At 40.7% G+C, this 27,729-nt stretch overlaps 3 protein-coding genes across 3 annotated transcripts in view; 1 reads left to right on the forward strand and 2 right to left on the reverse strand.

The window, feature by feature from the left end:
• Positions 1–6,833, forward strand: LOC134536518 (uncharacterized). Its single transcript, XM_063376242.1, has 2 exons — positions 1–1,393; positions 6,748–6,833. The coding sequence occupies exons 1-2, from the start codon at positions 926–928 to the stop codon at positions 6,757–6,759; spliced, it is 480 nt and encodes a 159-aa protein (XP_063232312.1). The 5' UTR covers positions 1–925; the 3' UTR covers positions 6,760–6,833.
• LOC134536464 (uncharacterized) lies at positions 6,781–27,439 on the reverse strand. Its single transcript, XM_063376182.1, has 6 exons — positions 27,353–27,439; positions 16,488–16,713; positions 10,784–11,079; positions 7,897–8,094; positions 6,881–6,955; positions 6,781–6,825 (listed from the first exon to the last, which is right to left on the reverse strand). The coding sequence occupies exons 2-6, from the start codon at positions 16,711–16,713 to the stop codon at positions 6,781–6,783; spliced, it is 840 nt and encodes a 279-aa protein (XP_063232252.1). The 5' UTR covers positions 27,353–27,439.
• Positions 27,434–27,729, reverse strand: part of LOC134536465 (uncharacterized) — a 117,983-nt gene continuing 117,687 nt past the window's right edge. The window contains exon 3 of the mRNA XM_063376183.1: positions 27,434–27,644. Within this exon, the coding sequence (XP_063232253.1) occupies positions 27,434–27,644 (211 nt within the window). The remainder of the gene's footprint in view (positions 27,645–27,729) is intronic.

Below are 27,729 nucleotides of genomic sequence, written 5' to 3' on the forward strand. Positions count from 1 at the left end.
ATATTACGGGAGTCATAACAATTTTTCTGTTTTTTTTTTTTAAATATATAGCCCATTTCTGTCCCTTTGGCCGGATATTGGCCATTAAAGAACTCGACCAAAATTTTTCATTAATAGATTTTATTTATCAGTTTGGAAGTGATTTGAGAAAAACTGTGACAGTTATCATGTCCATCTCACTAGATACCTCTTTCCACCATCTGAGGATGTCGAGGGACGAGGACTCCCCGGCAGAGCTCACTTTAATAAACATCCTTGGTACCACGAGGAGGTAGTGAGTTGCCTTGGTGCGGAGAGATTACGTATTTGTATCCATGCACCCCGTTTCGTGATCCTGTTGGATTCTGCCTCGTATGCTAGTGCTGGCAACAGCTCTGACACCTCAAACAGCAGACACCTATTCCCGCACGAGTCAGGATCACGCCCAAGAACTTGGGCACCGTTATTCTCGCAGCTCTGAGTCATAAGTCGGGGAAGTTGGTGATGCGACACTTCGGAAGGCTACAAGACCTTTTCATGGGCAATGCTGGCAGGTATAGAACACGGGGGGCTACCTGCGGTAAGGAGCGAGGCTGGTGGCGATATCGCCGAATTCTTGGGAGTGAAGCTAGAGTGAAGTAAAGATGGTGAGTAACTCCTTAGGAGCTTTGTGTGAGAAAATCGGAGCATGCAGCGGACGAGTGTGTAGTGGACCGAGGTGTGTGTAAGAGACAAAAAGTAGAGATGGAGCCACCATCGAGGCAAGCTCCGGTGGGGAGAGTAAACAGTAGACTTATTTTGTGGATGGTTATTTTAGGAAAAAAAGTATATGATTTTAGTTGGTAAATAAACTCTAAATTATTATTATTATGGTCTATCCTTTGGGACCTGGGAGTTCAGGTGCTCCAGCAGAGTGCTGGCGGCCGGCTCCAGCGCGCTGTCGGCGATGGCGGCCACGTACACCTGGTCGGCGTACGTGAACACGGACACGGCTATGCCGGGCGCGCCCTGCGCAGGCAGCAGCGGGTACACGCCCTTGAGCAGGCGCCCGCCCACGGCCAGCGCCGACGGCGGGCCCGGCACGGAGCTGAACTGCAGGCTGGCCTTGGAGGCGACGGCGGCGAGCAGGCGGCGCGCCAGCCCCCCAGGCCCGGCCGCCACCAGCGCCGCGGTCGCCGCGTACACGGCCGCGTGGTCGGCGGACGAGCGCAGGGCGTCCAGCAGCCGGCGCGTCGCCCACAGGCGCGGCACCGCCCCTTCCACGCCGACGGGCAGCCCCAGGAGTACGGGCGCCAGCTTGCTGCCCAGGCGGCGGCCGCCGGGGCGAGTGGGGCTCACGTCGCCGCGCATGTCCACCGGGAGCACCACCTGCAGGGCGCGCAGCTCCGTCACCACGGTCCACCGGTGTCTTTTGGTAAGTTATGCTAAGGACGAACATGGTGTGGATTACTATTGCTTTTGGTAGGTTATGCTAAGGATGAACAGTATGTGGATCCTATTGATTTTGGAAAGTTATGCTACGGATGAACAGTACTATGTGGATCCTATTGCTTTTGGAAGGTTTTGCTAAGGATGAACAGGGTGTGGATTCCTTTCACTTTTGGTAGGTTATGCTAAGGACGAACAGTATGTGGATCCTATTGCTTTTGATAGGTTATGCCATGAATGAACAGGGTGTGGATTCCTTTCACTTTTGGTAGGTTATTCTAAGAATGAACAGGATGTGGAATCCTATCACTTATGGTAGATTATGCTAAGGATGAACAAGGTGTGGATACCCGTCACTTTTGGTAGGTTATGCTAAGGATGAACAGTATGTGGATCCTATTGCTTTTGATAGGTTATGCCATGAATGAACAGGGTGTGAATTCCTTTCACTTTGGTAAGTTATTCTAAGAATGAACAGGATGTGGAATCCTATCACTTTTGGTAGATTGTGTTAAGGATGAACAAGGTGTGGATACCCGTCACTTTTGGTAGGTTATGCGAAGGATGAACAGGGTGTGGAATCCTATCACTCTTGCTAGGTTATGCTAAGAATAAACAGGGTGTGGAATCCTATCACTTTTGGAAGTTTTTTTTTTTTTTAGGTTTATCTGGATGTGGTGTCCTATCATGTTGGCAGGTTTTTCTAAGAATGAAAAATGTGTGGTTTCCTATTACTTTTAGTAGGTTTTGCTATAAGATAAACAGGGTGTAGTTTCCTATTACATTTAATAGATTGTGTTAAAGACATTTTAAGACGTATAAATCCATTTGTTGTCTACTGATATAAAAATACCGGTTACTAATTTAAGCTGCCAGCTTTTCTGTTTTATTGACTATGCAAACAAATATTTCCATAAACCATCAAACAGCATGCATATCAGCGTAGAATTTAAAAAAAAAAAAAAGGTTTTGCAAAATAAAAGCATCAGGAGTTTAAATTAGTAAAACGATGATTTAAGAAACTAATTCACTTTTTTTCAGAACTGCCAATGTTACAATTATTTATACAGAATAAAACTCTTTAATCTGGCATGTTTGATATCATATCTGTGCACAGATAATCAAACATGAATACAGTTTTAATGAGACTACCATATAAAAAGTAATATTAAATGTTTAAATGCATTGAAAAAATTAGTTAAGCAGACATCCCAAGATTCGTCACATTCTGTGATCCGGCACTATTCGATCCGCATGTGATTTGGAAATTAATTTTTCGGGTTGATTCTATCGGACCTTGGCCGCTAGGTAGATAATTGCAATGCCGGCATTTTAAGTTCGCTCAGTGTTTATCGTTACTGTCCGTTTTCATTTCAGAGCAGAGTTCCCCGTTGTCTAGCAAGTTACATTTCATGATTTTTCATTTTGTTGTCAATACCTACATGATTTAATATAAATTTTCCTTCACATAGTAATTGTAAGGTTATTTGGCTGACACCAAACATTCACCAATAAGGTTAACTATGTCAGAAATTTTGAATGAATGTACATTCCATTTGGCATACCTCATAATCACATTTGATTTATTACTTTAAGGTATGCACAGGGTACCAATTCCAAACTGCATGCATTGTCAGGCCAAGCTGTTAGCTGTTTTGTGACAGCCAGCTCGGGTTGAAGAGGTGCAGTAAAATCATGTCAGTTGTAGAAGACATCCTAGTGCATAGTAATGTGCAAGTAAATCTAATTAATTATATATGTTACCCATCTCAGTTCAAAATTGATTGGAATATAGGAGCTTTATGCAGTTGTCACATTCCAAATAAAAAGAAAATATCAATAATCAGGGACCACTGCCATGTCGGATTAGCGTTGTTGCTTAAAAATTGAACGGTGATACTGTGAAATGCAACCTGCTATAAAACGGGAAACACTACACTGAAATGAAAACCAACAGTAACGATAACCTCTGAGCAAACATGAAATGCTGGCAGTGCGAGAGTCTCCCTAATGACCCAAGGTCAAACAGCTAGAATCCACCCGGAAAAAAAAAATCTGAAAACATGCGGCTTATTGGTGCCGGATCACAGAATGAGACGGAAATTGAAATGTCGTCTTAAAGAATTTTTCTTTGATAATCTCATTAAAACTGTATTGACGTTTGATTATCCTTACACAGTGGAGGGAGAGAAGGAGGAATAAGATAAGGAGGTAGAAGAGAAAGAAGAGGATGAAAGGAAGGGAAGGATAAAAAGGAGATAGAAGAGGAAGAGGAGGGTGAAAGGAAGATAAGGAGAAGGAGAAAGAGGTGGGTGAAAGGAAGAGAAGGAGAAAGAGGTGGGTGAAAGGAAGAGAAGTAGAAAGAGGTGGGTGAACGGAAGATAAGGAGAAAAAGGTGGATGAAGGGAAGATAAGGAGAAGGAGAAAGAGATGGGTGAAAGGAAGATAAGGAGAAGGAGAAGAGGTGGGTGAAAGGAAGGTAATGAGAAGGAGAAAGGTGGGTGAAAGAAAGGTAAGGAGAAGGAGAAAGAGGTGGGTGAAAGGAAAATAAGGAGAGGGAGGTGGGTGAAAGGAAGAGAAGGAGAAAGAGGTGGGTGAAAGGAAGAGAAGGAGAAAGTGGTTGGTGAAAGGAAGGTAAGGAGGAGAAAGAGGTGGGTGAAAGGAAGAGCAGGAGAAAGGAGGAGGGAGAGAAGGCGGTAGAAGAGGAAGAGCGAGTGGACACGTGCCTTCATGTCGCGCGGCTGCCTGATGCCACAGCCCTGCAGCAGACAGCGCGCGGCCCCAGCGAGCGCTGACAGCAGCACGCAGTTGACGGTGCAGCGCGTCACCTGTAGGGACACAGTACCGAATGAAGGGCATCGATACCGCATTCGTGACAGCGGAGTCTCGATCATCCGAGCTAATGTAAGACCATTGCAACCTACGGATAGGCTGAATTTCTGATAACACGGATATAGTAAGAAAATCTTGTTGTTTTTCAATTGGCTCAATGGTATTATTTTTCTAAGGTGATGTTTTTTTCAGCTTTTCTTCCTTCTAGATTCTTTCACGTCACTCCATGATTTTTCCAACCAGTAAATGGCAAACTCGTGGTTAATTTTATTTAGGCTTTTGACAGCAGTTAAATCATTTCTAGATCCTCAGGCAAATGTCTAACAGTCTTTGCTGTTATGGTACCGTACTTTACATTTGCCTCGGATAATACGGAACCTTGGCTAATCAAAGATCGGTGAATTGAAACTTTACTGTAGTTACAAAATGAAACCAGGAGCATACACAGGATAAATTAACCCCCCCCCCCCTTCCCCTTTCCACCAACCCCCACGAAATCCTAAAAAAATATTTTATAAAAATCTATTACTCCCACCAAAAAAAAAAAGAAAGAATTTAAAAGAAAAGCAAATATTGGGCAAAGTGTTTCTATCTCTCCTTTGAGGTAGCTGCATACTGTGATCTCCCCAGGTGTTTTGTTCCAGAAAAAAAAATTAAAATTAAATCTTAGCAGTTTGTTTATTTAAGAGTTCTTTTATATATTTTTATTTAGTAATTTTTTGTGCAACATTTTTTAGGTTGGTGTGCCAAGATATATTCTGTTGAAGTTGGTAGTACATATTTGATTCTGGAAAGTTGGACCCACGGAGTTGTTTGCTCAGATATTTTGAACTAACTACTTAATGGGCAAATTATAACTTAAACTTTAATTTTTGATTGCTGTTTGAGAAGAGTGGAAAGTTACTTATTTTGGTTGCAACCAACGCAGGACATTAATAATCCGACACGTGAATTATTTTGTAGTTGAACTATATTGTATTGGCCATAAACAATTTTAATATTAATTTTTAAGTGTAATAACAATTAATACTGCAGTACTTTCTTTTTCGCGGTAAATTTCACTTTAAAAGTTAACGTTAAATTGCACGGTTTATGCTTATTTTTACAGAAATAGTTAATGGCAGAATGTTATGCGATTTGGTCTGTACAGGCTTTTGTAAACATAGTGTGGTAAACTGGGTGCGGCAGACAAATAAGAAGCGCAAAGGCAGTGTGTTGAAATAGAGTTGTGAGGTAATAGACGAGCAAGAGTGAGGAGAGTGAATAGAAGACTTATTACAAGTGTTGGTTACTTTGTGGAGAGATATTTAAATTTTATAACTTAATTAATAGTGTATTAGCTGAGAAATACAACTATATTTAATTAATTGGACTGTCCTTTCCGTAACACTTGTAAAAATACAGGATGACCATAAAAGAATATCCCTGTTTCAATTATATATATTAACATTTCAATTTAGACTATTTACAAGAAATCATACATCAAATTGAAAGTAAACGAACCAAGTTTTTCTTACAAATGTCCAATATGTGCACCATTAGTTATACGGCACACATACAACTTAAAGTCCAATTCTTCCCACACTTTGGTTAACAAGTCCGGAGTAATGGAAGAAATAGCCTCTTCAAATGTGTGTCTCAACTCTGTCATGTCACTAGGTAGCGGCAGAACATAGACACAATATTTTATAAGGCTCCAAAGGAAAAAAAAAAATCATTTACCTAGCATTATGTCAGGTGAACCTGGAGGCCAGCGAAAAAGAGCTATGCTAGCTCGACCTTTACGAACAATCAAACGGTCAGGGACTTTGACGTTCAACCACTCTTGTACAAAGAAATTCCAAAGGGTAGTGGCTCCATCTTGTTGCCAAATAAAGTATACAGGTTCACTCACACATACGCTTGTATAAAACTGTTTGAGTTACTCTTTTATTGTGACCTTGAACCGACGCACTACAACGCTTACATATGATACTATTATAAAGTTTATAACTGGGACAAGGACGTCGGAACAGGGGGGGCAGCAGGGGCGAAAAGCCCCCGTGCTGTTATGCATGGGGGGGGGAGGGGCGAGAGTAACATTTCGCCTCCCTCCTTTTCCCAGAATAAATGTTCGGTCGTAGTAGTATTTTTCTCAACCAGTAGTTACAAACGTTGCATTGGTGATCACATTGATTAGAAAATCAAATTTATGATTGTCAATATACAGTAAAATGATTGCAAATTCCTAGATGGTATTCTATTTAAATTGTACTACATCTACCTGTCAGAGTAGTATTTAATACGTACTACATCATCAAATTCTTGGAATGGTGTGTTTAATATTTTGGTTTGGAAACTCATTAAATAGCACAATTTTGCATCCCGGACCCCCCCGCTCTATGACTGAGGTAAGTGTGATACATCTGTTCCCCCCCCCCCCCCCCCCCCACTAATGAAAATGTTCCGACATCCCTGAACTGGGACGTTCTTTCACGTGGACAACCGGTGCGTGTGCCGCGTCGCCAGAGACCTGCTTGATGCGCGCCACCTTGGGCAGCGCTATGGCCGCGGACCAGGCGACGGTGGCTCGCCCCGTGCAGCTTGCTCCTCGCCGCCGGGTCAGCGGGTTGCAGTCCTCGGCCGTCAGCAGCAGCCACACCAGCAGCGTGAGCGGGCCGGACAGGCACGCCCGCACCACGCTCGCCGCGAACGCCACCGCCCCGAAGTGCGGCCTCTGCCGGGGGGGAAACCAGGCACGGCGTCGTCTCGGCAACTTGGCTCCCGGTGTGCGGCGCTTGGCAGGAGGGGATTTTCCGTGAAAGGAACGGAAGTCGCACGGAACGGAAACGCGCGACCGCAGGTTGTGCGAAAACAAAGTTTCGCAGAGTCAAACGGAAACTTTAGAGCATCGGTTCCCAAACGGTGGGTCGCGACCCACTAGTAGGTCGCGGAAGGGTTACAGGTGGGTCGCGACTCAATCCTAAAACTATCAGAAACCATCAAACAAACCATCAGAAAAGATAAGAAAAATCGAAACAAATCAAATTGTGCTACACAGTGCTTATATTTTGTCAACCATTTTCAAATCAGAACACGATTGTTTATCAATAACCAATCGGTATCTTAAAAAAACCTATATATATATTTGCAATATTTGAAGGTAAATTATATATATATATATAAGGAAGGTATACAATACAAATAAGGTTTTTTTCTCCACCATGGACCGATAGACCGTGGAGGGATTCCTATAAGGAAAGGTGGGTCGCCAGCTGAAAAAGTTTGGGAACCACTGCTTTAGAGTATTAAATGTTTAATAAATATTAACAAGATGGACAGTATTTTATTATAATTTCACTTTCAAGTATTGGATATCTGTTTTCATTACTGTATAATTTAAAAATTTCGGTCTGCGAGTGGAATGATTTCGATAGTCGGCGTAGCTGCTCCGGCAGCGAATTCTAGCGGCAGGTATGGGAACTACGTGTGACACACGTACAGGAATTAAGTTGCAAACACAAAATTGCTTGTGTTTAATCACTTTAAATTTCGTGTGCGATTTTCGTATTTTAGGTGTGTATTTGCAAAACTGAGAACACAAGAATCCGCTGGTTACCGAGGTCGGATGTTGCACGTCCGTGGGCGAGTGCTTGCAGTGAGGAGTTGGTTGGTTACCTGCGGCACGCGCAGCGAGTGGCAGTCGGCCAGCGAGTGGCACAGCACTCGCACCAGCGCCATGCCGTCGGCCACGCTCTGGTGCACGCGCAGCACGGCCACCGTGTCCTCGTGCCGGCCGTAGCCGCGCAACACGTGCACCTCCCAGGGCGGCTTGTCGGCCGCCAGCCCCTCCGACAGCAGCTGCGCCACGTACTCCTGGTGCCGGCATCCCCAAACACAACAAGGGTCAAGGGAACCCAGTGGTGTAGCCAGGGTTTGTGTATGGGGGGGTGTTAAGAAAAATGCACCCCCCCTCCCCCCGTAATAATGCGGCGGGGGTCCTCCCCCGGGAAAATTTGGATTTTAATAAGGTGTAAAATAGTGCTATTTTAGCAAGTTTCGGTACTTAAATTTAAATATTGTAATGGTTAAAAATTTTATCAATTTTAATATGAAATTTGTTTGAGTGATGAATAAGAAAATAATTAAAATATTTGGTGCTAAGGGAGGGGGGGGAGTGTTTGAACCCCTAAACCGCCCCCCCCCCCCCTGGCTTAGCCCCTGAAGGGAACAACCCCTCCCTCGTCCGGGGCGTATCTCTGCTAGTGAGGCGGAACGAACCCATACCAAAAAAACAAGGAATGGCAGATACATTAGCGATTAGACCATCAAAGTGGTATAGCAGTGCTGATTTTGTATAGTTACCAGTTAAAATAAAGTGAATCTTGGAACAATTGTGTCAAAAATCACTTATGTTTAGACTATCATAGTATACCAACTTGCTGTGGTATTATCATAAATGTATGGGTAGGCCTATATCTAGATCTATTAGGTAGTATATTGTCAACTTGCAATGTTAATTGGTGATACTGTTTTGTATTGATAGTGAACTAGGTACTGTTGTATAAACACTATTGATAATGCAACATGACAGGAACTGTAACTTGTATTTTATTGTGAATGAAAAAAAAGGAGATGTAATGAACAGTGTCTTTTATTGTTATGTAACGAAAAAAGATGTCATGGGAGCAAGTGGGAACTATAATGTGCAGAGGTTGGCAATGAAAGGAAGTGGGTAACATTGGAGTGCAGGTAATGTAGTAATGGTGATGGACAGACAATAAAGGAATCTAAGTAATCCTTAGTGTTGTTATTTAATACCATTACAAAGTGCAACTATATTAGTATTATCGTCGTCCGGGGTCTCGGGTTCGAGTCCCGGTGCGGCTCCTAGCGGGAATGGCTGTCGTTGATGTAGTGTTTCCGGGTGGGCGCCAGACTAGCTCTGTTTCTAGCCGATAGGTGGGTCGTGGGGTCGGTTGCCTTGCGTGGCCCACTAGGACCGTTGGCGTTGTTGCGTGGGTTATGAGGAATTCCCTGCTTGGTGGTGATAGGGAGTCGGGTGGTTAATTGATTAGGCGCTGAAGTAATGTAACAAATGACGTCCGTCGTTTATTCATGCGACTGTGGGTTTGGTGTAATACCATTGATTACACACCACGTTGTACAGAGGTTGACGTCACACAATACAGAAGTTACACAATTACACAAATTTAGTCTGAAAAGTTACGTAATAAGGCATCGCACAAGATTACTAAATGTTACGTGTTAGCGTGGCACTCGGCGGTTCTGAACCTGGTTACACTAAAGAGGGGTGAGGGTGATTGTAGGCGGCCAATCCCGTATATCAATGTCTCGAGGCGGTGTTCGCGTCCACTGTAGTGGAGCGCGGACCGCAGCTAAATTCGTCCAAGTTCCCTTACGGGGTGGTATCAGCGCCGGGGCGACTGGTTTTAGTTAAAATTCTGTGGTTCGGGAGGCGGCCCGTGCCGTATGCTGAAACTACCCCGCAGACCAAGTGTGGTGCAGGGGGTTTTAAAAGTTATGCGGCCGGATTAAGTCCTGGACCGAAAATTGGACCGGGTACGCACGGAGAGATTAGTAAAAAGAGGTTTCGAGAAAGTGACTATAATTACCAGAAGTGAGTTCGATGCAGACAATGGATGATGTCTCTCCGTGGGACGTGCGTCCGCCCCGGTCCACGAGTCGCGCTGTACTGGCGTCATGTCATGGCGCCCGGCCGAGGCTCGGTGGCCCTCGCGCCAGGGTTGACCTCATTACGTTAGTTTCTAATGTGACACGTTAATAAGAGATTTTAAGGGCGCTAAATTCCTACATTAATTATTAAGGCTAAATTAACATCACTCGTTCCTTCTACAATTTAGAGTTAGTATGTTTACGAATTATGTCCTTCAAATTATACGTCACACCAGCGACTGTTCGTCTCTTGCCGGACTGCTCTGCTGGGGGGTAATAACGAAACACAATGGGTTAATAATTATGTCACATGGGTTAATTAACTAATCTAGGCAGAAGGCCGCCAGGGGGACACTCACACGCGTATCGACGCATTTGCACACGTGAGTGCCCGGGCACTCCAACGTCGCACTTTCGTTAATCAACTTTTAATTTATACGTAATATTGTTTAATATTCTGTGTGTTTTTTTTGCAACGGGGTCGGCTGTAATGTCGGTCTGTTTATTAGGGGGCCGGGTGGAATTACATATGTTTTAACTAATCGGCATAAAACTTCTAAACAAATACACTATACATGGTGATTTAAAATTCAAATTCTTGTTGGAAAAAGGGAATTGTTTAGTCATTTCGAGGATGTTTTAGTCGTTTCTGAGGAAAAAATAGGAAATGTTTGACATCAATTTGGTCACCGTGACGTCACAATCCGAGATGGTGGCCGGCTCCACGGCCCGAATCTAGGCACCGGACATAATTATTCTGATCCTTGTGTTTGAATATAATTGTGATGGTTAATCAGGGAAGTGTTTCTAGAGATTGTGTGTGTGTGGACACCCGGTGAGAGTAGAGAGAGAGGGTGAGTGACGTCACCTGCAGCAGCTTCTCGGTAGCCAGCGGCTCGGGGCCAGAGAACACGTGCCGCCGGATGTCGAAGGCGCGGTCGGGCAGCCAGCAGTGGCCGGCGCCCGCCGACAGCGGCAAAGGCACGGGCAAGCGCGTGAGGCGCGGGTACAAGGGCACCACGCGCTCCATCAGCAGGCGTCGCAGCTGCGCCACGTCCAGCCCCGAGCCGGCCTCGAACACCAGCACCGCGTGGATGACGGAGCGGCGCCACGCAGAGCCCAGCCAGCGGCCGTCGTTGCCGCGCACGCGCTCCGGCTCCCCGTCTGCGGCAATAGAGCCACACCCCGAACAGTTACGAAGCTGTCCGAATCATGTCGATCACTCGTGGGTAAACAATAAAGCTAACATAACCTAACCTAATATTACCTAAACAAACCTATTTCATTTTAGTTGCGACAACCTTACCTAAATAAGGAAGTTTCATTAATCACACTGAACGAACATACCCTAACATTTTACTTCGGTGAACTTCGGAACTGTTCGCATTGTGGTGGTGGTTTTTATCCCTGTAAACTGTAAGCTATCTGAACTGGAGACGGACCCCATTGCCTAGGGCTTCCCTTTTACGTTGCTTCGTGTGAGCAATAGCAGCTGAGTATTTAGCTGCGGTGGTAGCCATAGGCCAGTATTACCATAGCCCGTCACCTCCGTCCATCCGTTCGTCAATCACTTTACCTACAGCCAACAAGATGACCTGAAAATTTTCATCCGTCCGTCAAAAGGTTGGTAGCTTTATACTTTTGATGGACGTACAGGTGAAATTATAACCTCAAAATGTCATCTATGTATTTGCGTGTCAAATATTATTATATTAGAAGGTATTAAAGTTTTTTAATTGTTTACCTGCTTCTAAAATTTTCACAACTTATGTTATAACACATTTTAAAAGCTGCTTTTTGAAACAAAAATGGCCTGTGTTACTGAAATTTATTAATTACGCACAGTCTCTCTGAAAATGTGAAAATAAACACCAAAGTGTGCCGTTACATGACTATCAATTCCGCGCACAGAAAGTGACATTAATATTTTGAATAACATTTTAATTATATTTAGTGTTATTGGTTTATTTCCCCGTTATGAACGCTCTATATTTATATTTTGGTGTATCTACGTGTGCTACACTCTATGACGTAGTACGAACTGACTTTTGAGCAACAATAGGCTAGACCCCTCTAGGGTACAATTGACTTTAACGGCATAAGGAACTTTTTCCACGTAATTTATATAACAGTGTGTTCATTGTTGGAATTTATTATTTTAATTTTATCGTATTTTGGTATCTTCAGACGTTTTGTTGAAAGTCAGTAATTATTTTAATGCGTAAATTTCCGTTAACGGTTTTATTGTTCCGACCAATGGGAGGCCGAGTTACAAAAGTTAATAGTTTTTAGAACTTCTTAATGAAAGAGAGTTATGTAATAGTGGCGGCGCGATTGAAATCGCCAGGGGATTAATCCCTTTGATATTCATCAATCTTCGAGCTAAAATAGGTTATCCGAGTGTAAGGATATTTTAAATCGACGTAATAATAATTATATGTGTTACTGGAAGGGCATATCTGGAAAGATATGTAATTAGGAGTGCATATATGACGTGAGTAAAAACTGATCCCAATTCCCGTCGTAAGAATCTCCTAAGCTAAATGTACTATTATTCCATCTACGAATGAAAACATTGTGAATATTGAGAACTAATTAACGTCATTCAAAGACATACATTATAATTTAATTAATCGTTACATATACACGTCACAGTCCATACCCAGAGATAAAATGAGAACGGAATCTCTTATTTCTCTACCGACCCAACAATAAAGCTAAGCCGAGGTACTTTTTTCTGAATTAAATATTCGTAATAATAAACTATAGTTTTTATCAATTCTTCTACGATCTACGAGTAAGAACAACGGACATTATAAACTGAATTATATGAACTCTTGTTAGAGACACATGTGTGCAACGTATTTCCTGTTTTTTTTAAATACATAATTTTATACCACTTGCCAAACCAGAATATTCAACATTATTATTTTATTAAAGACTATCAGTTATTATATTATTATTATTAAATCTTGTGTGTGTTCAGTAAACCTATTATCCTTGTCTTTAACCCAACCTGAATATTAGATTTAGAGTAATATTTCTTTTATTTATTTGTTTTCATTTGTTTTCTGCTAACAAGGTGAATACATACATTAAAGTGGCGCCCAAACAAATTAATCAATTTAACCAATATAAGCATACGAGAGTGGAAGAGTATCAATACACAAGTAAAGTCTCACAGAGTTTAAGAGTAAGTGTAGAGGAGAGAGCAGTACAAAAGTGAAAAGGAAAAAGGAATTTAATAAGTTATATGTGCTTAGTTTACATGATTGTTTTACTAATAATATTATATAAGAGAATTTTTTCCCCCAAAATTTTAGTTTTTAGACGTCAGCATTGAAATGGATATGTTCCAAATGCGTTAAAAATGGTTTCAAGTACAAGTTTATTGTTCTATTGTTACTTTGTTCATTATTTTTATTATATAGGCAAATTCTGCCCCTTGATATTATTGATCTCGAAGCATAGAATTTTTTGTTTAATTAAATTAATATTTTTTAACCTTGAAATGCAATATCATTGGTTGCCGTTTGATACGTTTCCATGCATTGTTGAAGCATCGGAAGCTATAGTGAAATGTTGCGGGAGATTCGTCTACGTTTACGTGATACCTCTCTGCTTCCGTGCCACTGTAGAACGGGCCTTAGTCTCGCATAATAAAATATTAATAATAATAACAAACACCTGAAGGCTTGTTTATTGTCACGATTCTCAATACCATTTCAGATCGCTGAAAGAGTTTTTATAGTTTTATCAATCTGTTATTATTTACATTATGGACTATATTATACATGCTAACTTAATTTCCTTGAAATATTAGAGAAGCCGTCCAGTGGTAACACATTAGGTACTCTAAAAAAAAATCCCACTTTTAACATAAAATAATTTTAAATAGGTAAATATTTATTTACAAGTATTAATGCTCTCCATAAATTTACAAAAGAACTAGCTAGCCATAGTAACACCATCTATCGTGAATATTTTTGACATTACTTGGGTACATAACGGGCTATTCGATCAACATCACGAGCACGCGGATCTGCACTTCACAGGAATTACAGCCACAACCGAACAGTTCCGAAGAATTCCGAATCATGCGGGTCGTTCGTGAAAGAACACGACGGGGCTCAGCGATAATGCTAAAACAGATAATCTCGACAAAACAACACAGTAACGCAAAGGCGACTCCCGCCATGAAATTCTACATGTATATTCTTGACAACACAGTGATGACAGCACAAATGAAACACAGATAGCTTCCAAAGACAAAACATCTGTGCCATGATATTTATTTATTTACTAGCTGACCCGGCAGACTTCGTACTGCCTAATTAAATTGCAATAAAGTCCTGTCAAAATGATTTGTAATGTGACATTTTTTTGTTCCTACATATTTTATAGTCGGGGCAAAAAATTCTGAACAGAACCGTCACCCTGGTGATAGGGTGTTGTGAATAAGAAATATAATTAAATAAAACATATAAATAAAAAGATAAATAAAAAATAAGTAATCTCTTTATTGTTAATCATGTGAAACATAAATAATTTTTATTTTCATTGTAGTGCATGATTAGATCGGTAATTAGCTTGGTTTATAGCATTTCGGGTTCTTCTACCTAAATTGATTCGTCTAATAGGAGGCATATCTATGTTATAGATTATTTTGTCACATGCAATAATTAACGATCATAGGTAAAAAAACACTGCACAAAACACTATATAGGTAAGAATTTGTTTCGTGTATAAGTTGACAAAAGCAAACTCATTAGGGTAGGTAACCTAAAATCCAAAAAAAAAAAAAAAAAAAAAAAACACTGACATTGACAGTCTGTTGTTGTTTCAACTTTTTTTAATTTGATATGACTTGGAGTCAAATCCTTCAAGCCGTATTTAAAAGAGGGAAATGAAATAATAAAAACTTAAACTTACGAAATACTTTTGGTAACGCTGGTTTTGTTTGACTGATGTAATGACTTGAAAATTGATGCATTTTAAAGTAAAACAAATGAAATGATATTGCGAAGTCGACCAAATTGAACTATTCGATTTCGGTTTATTTATTTTTTTGTTTATCTGTGCTCCAACGCACACTGTTTTGATAGATATGATTGAACTTTGTACAGAGGTAATAAAGTGCAAATTGACTCTTAGACGTTAGGAACATACCTACATTGTTTAAACAACAATGAGTGCTCGTTTTAGTTGGAAAACGTTTGTATGGGAAAAAGAAAAGGGCTGGTTTTAGGGTTTTTCCGGCAATTATTCGAATTTTTCTCGCCGTAAACCATCTTTGAACTTCAACGAACATTTAAAAAAAAAATTGGCCAAATTGGTCCAGGCGTTGTTAAGTTATGCGCTTACCAACACATTTTGCGATTAATTTTTATATTATAGATTTATTTCTAATTCTTTCCACGGAATTCTTTGTACAGACTACGCATTTAACATTTCACATCGGCTGATTTTGGCTTGTTTTCTGTGTATTTGTGAATTCATCACTTAGTTTTTTTTTTTGGGTCCGTTCTAGAGGTTTCCCTATGACATTGAGCAATGGTGTGTAGCAATCAAAATCATTTAAATCAACGTAACAAACAGAGCGATCGGCATTTTTATGATTGTATGTCTGTTTGTGTGTGACTTAGCTCGATGGTAGCTTTCGTATGTACCGTTGATTGGATTGGTATAAAATCTGGTAGGAAGGCAGGTATGGAGGAAAATAAAACACTCGAGGTGTTATTGTTACCACACACATGTACCTTGCAATTATTGTTACTTTTCGTAACTTTTAAATCAAAAATTGCTACCAAATATACGTTTTCGTATTATTTAGTTGTAAAGTTGTATATTAGTTATTAGCAATGGTGTTAAACTTTACAGTGTAATATTTCAATTGTGAACCGATTTCGCACACAGGTCAAGCGCCCTCGCTTTATGTTTTTTTTTATATGCGTAACAACATAGGTCCTCTTCGCTTTTATCGGAAGCCATTCATTACACAGTTTTAAAAAAATTTCGTCAAGCGAATTCTAGCGGCGACTGCGGGAACTACGTGTGGTTCGCGTCCATAAATTAAGTATATTTATCACGCTGGGGGATAGGATTGATGTCCGAGTTCCGTGTTATTACGTGTGCCCGCAACAGTGGCGTACCCAGGATTTTGCTCTGGGGGGGAGGGGGGGTGAGGCAGAAGGCCATGGCCTTTCCGGGGGGCCTGGGGGGGGGGTTATGGAATTACCCACCCCCCCACACACACACAGATAGGCGGGGGGTTCGGCGGTCCTCCCCCCGGGAAAATTTTTGATTAATAACGTGTTCAACATTGCTGATTTAGGCTATACTAAAATGGAAAGTGAACTAAGTTTAATTAAACATTTATGCTTGTGTCATTGAATTTATTTTAATATCATACTAAATATTAATTTTTTTTTTCATTTTATGAATTTAATATTAAAATATTTTTTTAGCCCCCGAGGGGGGGGGGGTGTTTGTCGTCCGGTCCCGCTCGTCGTCCCCCCCCCCTGGCCCGCAAGGCGTCACGTCGACCAGGGGAGACAGACGGCGCGACGCACCAGCGGGCCGGCGGCTCCAGAAGAAGAAGAGCAGCAGCAGCAGCCGGCGCGCCAGCAGGCAGGACGGCAGCAGCACACAGGCGGCGGCGAGCACGGGCAGCGCCACCAGCAGCGCCGCGACGCCGGCCAGGGCGCCGCCCACCAGGCCCCAGGCGGGGCTCTCCTCCAGCGGGTGGCGCAGGCGTCGCAGGGGGGCGCTGCGCATCCACTTCTCCCGCCGGCACATCTGCCGACCGCGACATAGCTGCTCGTGAGGACTCGCCCCGGTAAACCACGTGGGTGCGGGCGAGCTGTGAACCACACTAGGCAACACTACATTTATGAACACCCATCAAAACTTGTCCAACAGGTGCATTAGGGGTCTTCCATTAATCACGTGATGTTTTTTTTAGCAAATTTTTAACCCCCCCTCCCCCTAGTGATTTGTGGTGAAGTTTCAGACTACCCCCCCCCCCCCCCCCCAATAAATCACGTGTATTTTTTGGTACAAAATATTTTTTAAAAATTTAAGAATATTATCTTTAAATATAGGTATAATCAAATTTAATTCTGGAAAATTAAGCACAGTGATAACAATGTCCAGACACACATTAAGGTTGCAGGTTTATTCTCACTGGCATAAAAATAATAAAGGAAAGGCTTATATGTGATTTACGCATGTATTCGGCGCCAAAATCACAGTCTTACTGGCGACTGGCAAGCCGAGCCGGGTGGTTCATGTTGCGGCGGGCGGGGATATTGTTGCCTGGCTACGGCGAGTCAAGGTCACGAGTCGCTTTTCGGTTTAGTAGAAATCGCGCGAAAAAATAAATACACGTGATATCTCTCTACACCCCTCCTCCCACCTTGTGATATTTCGTGATTTTTCCCGACCCCCCCCCCCCCCCCCCCCCTTTTAGAGCCTCACGTGATTAATGGACGATCCCTTACACATAATTTTGTAATATTAATTCAAACTCAAAAATACACTTTCCTGTTTTTTGACGTGACAACGTATAATAAATTGATGAACGCCGGCTACAAGCACGAAAAAGTTTCGCGTTACGCACATTGCCCCGTCACGCCGTGTCCCGTTACATGCATTGTACGCTTGCGCCGCATCTATCTCTCTTCCACTCGATTGGCCTATGAATCTACTATTATATTAAATAGGTTAAGGCGGGCTTTTCAAAAGTAGCTTTTAAATTCAGTACTTTAACTAAACTATCATTTTATCAATGTTTTTTTTATGACGTCACGTTAAACTATCGTCCGTAAACCGACTTTACAGACAACCAATTTTTTATATATATATTTTTCCCCCTTAAATATAGCTATCTTATTTTCAAGTTCTTTATATATATAACCTATCAAATGCACATGCTAAAAACATGCGCATAACTAGGTATAAACTTACCGAAACTAAAAAAATGTAAACAAGCAGAAAATTAACTTTGTATTTTTTTTTTCTTATCTTTTGCCATTTTTTGGTTAGAAAAGATTGTCCCGACTTCAAAAACGGCGGTACTTAAGCAATTTCCGGAATCACCGGAATGATAGAAACATAAACACTTCATAATAGTTTCAACCATTTTTTTTATCATTTAAAACTCAAATTTTGGCCTCGTTAATACCCCCGCCTACCCGGGCACGCAAGCGCATAGTACAAACGGAGCTTCAGAAGAAACCACGCGATTTGAAAACTGCTCGAGATATCAGAGTGGGGGTCTGTTTACGTATTTGTTTTAAGGAGCGTGAAAGAGTGCTAAAACGCGTGTTGTCAGAATAATGTTTATAGCCATTTAACACCGGGTACAAGATTCTTGAAATCGCTCAAGGGACTTGCATTACGCTTTTATCTTAATTTCTCCGCCATTTAATGTTACGGTTGCCGCTCAAATCCCACGGTTGCCCGCCTAGTCAGGGACATATCAGTGTTAGTGAGGCTGGATGATAAGCGCGACGCTCGCTGGTGCTTCTAGCGCGGTATCGCCTCTAAGCGCAAGGCTGTGAACTGGCGCGCAGTCTTCTTGTCGTCACAGGAAAAATGTGAAATTTGAGCTGTGACCGTAACATTATATTGCTGAGAAATGAAGATAAAGGTGTAATGCAAGTCTCTTAAGTGCTTTCAAGAATCTGTACCGGTTGTTTTATGCCCTAAAAATTACTCTGAAAACACACCTTTTAGCCATTTTAACTCTTTTAAAAATGAATACGGAAACAAGAACTACTTATCGTCCATCAGACAATATTCTTAAATGCCTTTCGAGAACATAATTCACTCGGATATTTTCAGCGGTATTCCTAAAGCTCTGCACAATGTATGTGTACCCTATTGGCGGCGGGGGTTGGGGGGGGGGGGGCGTCTTAAATACGCCCCAATTGATTGGGCCCAGTCTTCAGCAGAACTCCTCGAAGAAATCTGCACAGCCTCAGCCTCGTAGTTAGCGCTGACGTCAGCTTCTCAAGTCGGGGAGGGGAGGTTCTCCGACCTTGGAAGATAAGAAGGGAACTAGCGGTCCTGGTACAGAGGTGCTGACCCAGCTCTCGACCTTACGGACGAGGGGTTTGGGGGAAGACCCTCTCCTGACGTGGTTGCCCCCTCATCGCGCCTTCTTCGGCCCATCTTCATCCTCGTGAGTCCTCGTTGGTCCTCGTGAGTCCTCGAGGGGCCGATAGTGCCCGAGAGACAGAGGCGCATCCAGTGCGGGCAACCGCCCAGGACCCCGCGGCGGCCATTTTGTTTTCATAGTCCTTGTTGGTTTAGTTTTTTGTGAAAAACAATAAGTACATTTATGAGAATCGGGGGAAAAAAATAATAATTTGTATGTGCATATAATTATTAAAGTGCTTTCTATTTCATGTAGTAAAAACCTCCAAAATAATTGGTTTGCCTCATATACTGACAGTTTCATCGGAATTCAATCGTTAGCAAAAATAAAACTAACCCGAGTATAATTTTTCTAGAAATATCAGCATTTCTTTAGTTGGATTAGAATAATGATCATTGATTTTTTTTTTTTTTTAGTCCCAGGTTGGCTTGAAAACAAAGCTTTCAAGAGTTTATTTGAAAATATTTCCAGCCTTTTTATCGGAGTATTATTCTATGCCGCACCATCTGGCTCCACGTTATGGCTACTCACCGTAATGTTACAAATAAAATCACGATTTCCATATTAAATAACACATGGCTGAATACATAATTTAAAGTTTAATTAATTTTGCTTTATAGTTTATGTTAATGGCTCAGAGCCCCACAAAGTCGAGGACCACCACTGCTTGGAGACATTTACGTTTTATAAACTGCTGTTTAATTAATTGTTTTACCCAAGAACAGGTTCAAGAAAGCTGTGGAAGTAAATTCACAGTAAAAATCCCTTAATTAAAAGCCACGAGAAGAAAATTAAATAACCAACTCGACTTGGGAAGACCGAGACTTAAAACATATATAAAATGTCTGGAGTAATTATGTGGTCAGATGTTGTGTCGTTCTGCACCCTTTTTCCAGGCTACAAGACTGAATGAACACCTCCTGGAATGCATTACAATGGGTTAGTAAGGCAGAACTTTCAGAATTTTCGTCTGAGAGAATGGGACAAGATATTTCACCCCCCCCCCCCCCCCCCCAAACCACTCTTCCCTTTGGGACTTTTATCTGGCCCTGCTCTCTATAAATAAAATAACTTAGGCAACAAAAAAAATTTTTTAAAGCAAACCTCCTATCGTTTGCGACAAGAATAAAAACAACGATCCAAAATTAAAAATAGAGTGCTTTGTGCTCTGTTTTAAAAGACAGACGGGTATTGTTCTTCAGGCGACAAAGGGTTTTTTTTTTTAACATGATTGTGTTTTGACGCCCGCGTTAGAGATATTGTTGGTGGATTTTTTTTTAATTATAATAAAAAATCTGCAAGGTGAAAGCTCGGAGATAAGTTTACAAAAATTTCGCGTCTCGTCGACAGAAAAGGGCGAAGGAGACCGGGGAACACACTTCTTCACGAACAAAACCGCCCGCAGAGAGGATGTATGGCGCATATTGCGCCAGCTAGAAAAAAATGGTTTTGAGGGGGTGGGGTGGGGGATGTGGATTTCAACCATTTGGAGGGAATAAGAAAAAAAATTAATAAACCCAAAATCAAAAATGTTTATCAGTTGACATTAATTGCCCCGATTGTGCAATATTTCGCTAAATATTTTACTGTAATATTTGCATTTAAACATTTGTTTTAATTAACCTATTTCAAAACAAAATTCTAGACCACCTTTTTGGACACTATGAAATGCAATGTCCGAAGTAATTTTTTTTTGTGTGGGGATGCAAGCATGCAAGTGCGCAAATATGCTGCGTCATTTCTATCTCTTTCCTGACGTCTCCTCCTCTACCGGTTCCCCCACCAAGTACCTAACTATTCCCCTCCTCTACCGGTTCCCCCACCACGTACCTAACTATTCCCCTCGTGCGATCAGAATTTTCGTAACTGTCGAAAATTGTAGCCCCCTCAGCAAGCAAAGAAGATTCACTTCAAGATACTGTTGACAGGATAATCGCAAACTTCGTTTCAGTTTCGCAACTTGGACTTGTCTTGAGCGAGTGAACAGGTGGGGGAAAACCTCCGACTCTTCGTGATATGCGGTCGTCGCTCGGACTGCGACCTCGAGTGGCAGCATGACGTAACGCAAAACTGTTGAAACAACGTTCTTTTGTCGCGCGAAATTGCGCAACGCGTCCCTGTGAAGAGTCGTGACATTTTACCTTGCGACGTTGTTCCCGTGATGATTGTTTTTGAACACAACACTATGTATACTACACTGACGTATAAAAAAAAAATGTGAGCAAGCCTTCCAGTAGATCCAACATCGGTAACGAGCAAATTCATGAGTTTTAATGTTGAAATAAATTTCTTTACGCGAATCACACGTAGTTTCTTCGCCCGCCGCTAGAATTCGCTGCCGGAGCAACTACGTCGACTATCGAATCATTTTATTAGCAGACCAAAATTTTAAACTATATACTGAAACGGCTCCGATAACAGCGAAAAACACTTGGGGAAAAAAATACTAAACCCCGGCTTTGAACATGATTTTTGACAAGGAATTTTATTAAAATACTGCCCATATTGTTAAATTTCGTTAAGCAGTTAATACTGTAAAGTTAACCCTTTGTCTTTCTGAACTTTGGTTCGCACCATCCACCACAGATGGCAGCACCGTGATTACACGTTTCCGTTCCATGCGACTTCCGTTCCACTCACGAAATTACTCGAACCAAATGTCGTATACCGAGAACTAAGATGTGACACATCAAAAATTTGCATTTTGTGTTTCGCCCTCGTTCTATATTCACTCCGCACCAATGTTGTGTTGAATAAAAAACCAAACCTACATGACTGAATTTATGAAAATATGCGTCACGAAAAAGTTAGCAAAAACTTTTAGCGAAATTTTGTTCGAGGTCGATCATAAGAGGAATAAAATAGCGTGGGAAAGTAAAACGCGAAAAAAGCGGTTAAACGCCTGACAGTTATACAACCTGTGAAACACAAACGCCAAGAAGGCTGCGTACAGCACAGTAAAATAAATTAATTAATGTGTGGTCTGTGGGAAAACACTCATTTAACACGAAACAGACCATTTTGCTTTGAATTTCTGCAGCCTGCAATATTTTAGAGGGTAAAACCTGTTATTATTAGGGACAAGTTTATATAGTGAATTGCGGTAAAACCGAAATAACACCGCAAAGCATATCGATGTACCATATAACAACCGAAATACAAGTTAATAAATTCTTTAACACCAAACTAAAAACATCAAACCAATCAGTAATTAGACAAATCTTAATTAAAATACAACAATCTTATCTTTTATTGTGGTAAATACATTGAATGTGATTTATTTAGCATGAATTTGTAAAAAAAAAAAAAAACTATTTCAATTAAATGGATTGATATAAATTAATATTACATTGCTTTATTTTACATCTCTTATTTTTGACATTAATGATGTTGGTATATTTTTTGAATCACACAATAATTTGCTGATTTATTTTCATTTTATGTGTGGTTCTGTTCTAGACGTGATCATTTTATTACAAATGATTACATTGTAAAGTGAATAATGAGTAAGTCAAAATGAGACTATTTTGGTAAAATAAGTAATATTTTAGTTTTCATATTTGTTGAATAATACAGCTTTTTTTAAATAAAGAGTCTGTATTAAAATAAAATCAATAAAACCGAAATTTCCCATTTTTAAATCGAACTTGACCTAAAAATAAAACATAAAAACTTGTCTCTAGTTATCAAACACATAGTGCGATTGAACATGCTTCGGTAGAGTCGGTGATGAACGTCTGTTTATACGTTCCCTTGAAAATCCGTTACAGACAAATTATAGCATAAATATTAGCGTGGTGCGATTTCCGTTCATTGATTGAACAAACCTTTCGTCAGGCATTGTTTTTTTTTTCTCCTTCATTTAAACTCGTTATATTTATTTCATAAATACACGTGGGTTTTATTTGCAGTATTTATAATGACAGTACAGTTTTTAATGATAATTTATGAATAAACTTTAGCTTTTAAACCACTTTTCTTTGACATTAGGACATTTTGATTTAACTGTAAAAAGTGAATGAAACTAACACACAAGGTATAATCTAATTTTGATAGCAATTCGGATAACATTTAAACGATGAAAGCGAATACCACATTTAATTTGAAACTACCATCAGAATGCAAAAACGATATTTAATTTACATCCTGCTCATGGCAACGTCCACCATGTTTCACACTAGCAAAAAAAAAACCTGAGTACTCAGCCAGGAATCGAACAGGGATCGTCTAGACAGGAGATTAGTGACTATCCACGTCATCTTCTGAGCATAAAACATATTTATTTAAGATCAATTTTGCTGTAATAATATTATTTACATTGCCAGCTTATTGTGCAAAAAGGTATGCATATATGTATGTATGTATGTATATATATATATATATATATATATATATATATATATATATATATAATCTTGTGAAAGTTCAGTCATTCAAAAAGTCGACAAGTTTAACCGTGTGTAACGTAAAATATAGAATGTTGATATGAAACAGGACATCCACCCTTAACGCCAGGATATCTGCACGCCATTATGGCGACCCGACCAGGCAGACACACGGTGCGCAGAGCTTCAGGAAAAACAACGCGATTTCAAAACTACTCAAGATATCCGAGTGGGGTCTGCTTACGAAAAGCATTTGAGATTTCGCAGAGGGCCGAAAAGAACTTTTGATTGCGGATTAAATTTTTAAACTGTATTTTTAGAAGAGTTAAAATGGCTAAAACGCATGTTTTCAGAGTAATTTTTATACGTAAAACAAGCAGTACAGATTCTTGAAAGCACTTAAGGGACTTACTTGCATTACCCCTTTATCTTCATTTCTCCGCCATATAATGTTACGGTCACCGCTCAAATTTCACAGTTATCCCGTGCACGACGAGAAGACCGCGCGCCAGTTAGCTTTGCGCTTAGAGGCTATACCGCGCTAGAAGCACCAGCGAGCGTCACGCTTATCATCCCGCCTCACCAACACACATACACCCCTGACGAGGCGGGCCCCTTAAGGATGGTTAAGTCGTTGTTCCAACTCTACTTCCAAATGCCAGGACAGGCCTCGTGGCATTTCGCCAGGAACGACGGTAGCCGCGGGTGCTGGGGGGGGGGGGGGGGGGGGTCACTTCACCTTTCTCTGCGGCGGCGTCGGCCACTTCGGCGCGCAGGCCTGGTCACACCAATCATTGTCCGCGTCCGAATGTAAGTGCACACTTGCGTACTTGATACCTCGCATACTTCACTTCGTACCCTAGCAGTGTCCTGAAAGCATTTGGGACAGGAACGAGATTTGGCCTTTTCAAATGTTGGGGATCGTCCATTAATCACGTGAGGCTCGAAAAAGGGGGGGGGGGGGGGCGGGGGGTCGGAAAAAATCACGAAATATCTCAAGGGGGGAGGAGGGGTGTAGAGAGATATCACGTGTATTTATTTATTTTTTTCGCGCGATTTCTACTAAACCGAAAAGCGACGCGTGACCTTGACTCGCCGTAGCCGGGCAACAATATCCCCGCCGCAACATGAACCAGCCGGCTCGGCTTGCCAGTCGCCAGTAAGACTGTGATTTTGGTTTTGGCGCCAAATACATGCTGTGCTTAATTTTCCAGAATTAAATTAGATTATACCTATATTTAAAGAGATAATATTCTGAAATTATTAAAAATATTTTGTACCAAAAATACACGTGATTTATTGGGGGGGGGGGGGGGGGGTTAGTCTAAAACCTCTCCACAAATCACTAGGGGGAGGGGGGGGTTAAAAATTTGCTAAAAAAACATCACGTGATTAATGGACGACCCCTTGTTAGCCACTAAACAGGTTATTGACATTATTATTTTTTCAGCAAATAATTATATTTACAAAACAGTATCCACATTAAGTTAGTAATTTTTGTCCGCTTCATAACTGATATATATATATATATTTTTTTTTTTTCGTAGTTACAATCGATATGTACGTGTGTGTATTTTTTGGCATTTTTCTGGTAGGTACTTGGGGAAAAAAAAATCCCTTTCGGCACAGCCTACAGGCGTAAGTATATTTCGATGTACCTACTTCTTCTGGAAATATTTTGGAAACTTCAATAAACTCCTGGAACATTTTAAGAACTTAATGTAGCCGACATAACATCCTGTATGTTCGCCAGTATTCAAAACAAATCGATTTAACATTTTCTCACATTCCATGCAGCGAAAATATTATAAATTATATATTATATATAATTTAACGTATTATAAATACATACAGCATTTAATGTCTTGGCGAAATTCATATTATACCTACTAAGGTAGTTACGCAATTATTTTTGATCGTCAAATACTATTTTTTATCCCTTGTACTAATACGTGGTGGTATAATTTTTTTGGACAAAGGTTTCAGTTAATATTAAGATGGTTATTAATAAATTTAGAAAAATTTGATACTATTTTTTTTTATTTCAACACCTGTTTTTACGGTAATAGTTGATTTCATCAAAAATTGTTTCAGCCAAATGTTTTAGAAAAAGTTAAGGCGTTTTACAATATATTGTTATCTATTTGAAGGTAAATTAAAGAAAAACTAATTACATTTTGTTTTTCTACCCCTTGCAGTAATGGTTTGTATCATCCAAAATTGTTTCAGACAACAGTTTTAGATAAAAAGATAAGATTTATAAACAATTAAAACAGATTTGATAGTGTACCTGCTGAGGGAGTAATGTATTTTCTCAACCAATCGAAAATTATTTCAGACAGAACGTTTAGAGAAAGGTTATAAAATTAATACACAATTCGTACGAATTCGATGTTGTGCCTACGAAGGGAGTTATGATTTTTTTTTGTCCGCCTACCCTTGGTTTTTCAACCCCTGGCAGTTATGGTTGGTCGTATAAAAAACTTATTCACGCAAAATATTTTTGCATTACTCCTACGAGTTATAAAACGTTCGAACGGATGTTATATTTTCCACATAAGGGAGTTAGAACGGTTTTTCTGTTTTTTTAAATATATTCCCCATTTCTACCCTTTTGGTTGGATATTGCCGATTAACGAACTCGATCGAGATTTTCCACTAGATTTTATTTATCAGTTTGGAAGTGATTTGAGAAAATTGTGACAGTTATCGTATCCACAAAATTGTGATATATATATATATATATATATATATATATATATATATATATATATATATATATATATAAACTTTTCAGTTGACGATTTTGGGGTCTATGGACCATGAAACGAAAAACTATATAAAATTTTCCGTAAATCGCACCATGGTAAAGTCTAAAATAGGTAGTATTCTTTTAAATCTACCTAAAAGAGCACGTGTAACTCAGTACAGCCATTGAATACATTATATATATTCAATGGTACAGCGAAGAATAAAAGTGAAACTTCTTTGGCAATTCAAACCTCGACTCCTAATAATATCGTAAGGGGTAAAACGGAAAAGCGAGAGACAGACAGACAGACAGACAGACAGACAGACAGACAGACAGACAGACAGACAGACAGACAGAAAGTGGATAAAAACAATTAAAAAAAAAAAAGATTAGAAACATGATAACAGCGCGGGTTTTTTTGGCTTTCATTAATTTTTCAAGTATTAAAGAATCTTGTTTTTGTATTTATTAGATATCTGATTAAAATAAAAATAATAATTAACATGAATTAATATTATTATTACTCCAAAATAACTGCTCAGGATATCAATATTGATAAACCAATAATGATTAATTAACAATAAATATTACTCACTGTTGAAATACACCATAAAAAAAATTGTGCGTGTTACTGTTTCTAGAAACAAATCTGCCATTTGGAAAACGCCAAATCTCTGACCAGGTTGCGCTATATATGCGGGAAATGTGCGCTCTCTACGCTGCTGGTTGAACAAGGAGGAACGCGAGCGCGCTGGCAGCAAATATAAAATTCAAGGCATTCACAGATGACTGTATAGGATACCTATATCTATTTTCTGAAATATTATTTTTGGGCGGGACGAATCATCGCACAAAGAGAACGAAAACGAGCCCAGAAATGAACATAAAATAGTGCTCTCTTTATATCTCTTTTGTGACATTATAAAAACAAAAATCTGGAATCCGCATAATCAAGCCAGTTTGGAGGATTCTCACAAGTAAGCAAGTAGAGATGATGTTCTGTTTCCGGTGGTATTAGTTGTCCTGTACATTTTTAATTTTGTTTTTTAGGTTTTGTACAGGAAAATTGTATATTTGCCCCTCTTTGAGGCGGCGCGAGACGCAGAAGCGGGAAGAGGAGAACCAAGCCTCATTTACCTGCTCTCAGCTGGACGGACGTCCCGGGACGCGCGCATTCATAATTAGCAATCCCCTATACCCACCGAGACAATGCCACCACTAAGCCCAAGGCACGCCGGTGACTGCCGCTGGCGCTCGGGAACGAGTGCCCGCACTGCCACTGTTGCTGCTGCGCTCTGCCGGGGGCTCTCGACAACACTGTGGTTCCCGGCTCCGCCGTCGCGAGCGCTGCTTCGCGTTGTGTTTCGCGCTCTCGCCGTTAGAAAGCGCCACTGGCGAGTGCCCGCACTGCCACTGTTGCTGCTGCGCTCTGCCGCGGGCTCTCGACAACACTGTGGTTCCCCGTCCCGCCGCCGCGAGCGCCGTGTCGCGTCGTGCTTCGCGGTCTCGCCGCT

The sequence above is a fragment of the Bacillus rossius genome, chromosome 11, assembly GCF_032445375.1.
Source record: "Bacillus rossius redtenbacheri isolate Brsri chromosome 11, Brsri_v3, whole genome shotgun sequence".
Taxonomy (NCBI): Eukaryota; Metazoa; Arthropoda; class Insecta; order Phasmatodea; family Bacillidae; genus Bacillus; species Bacillus rossius.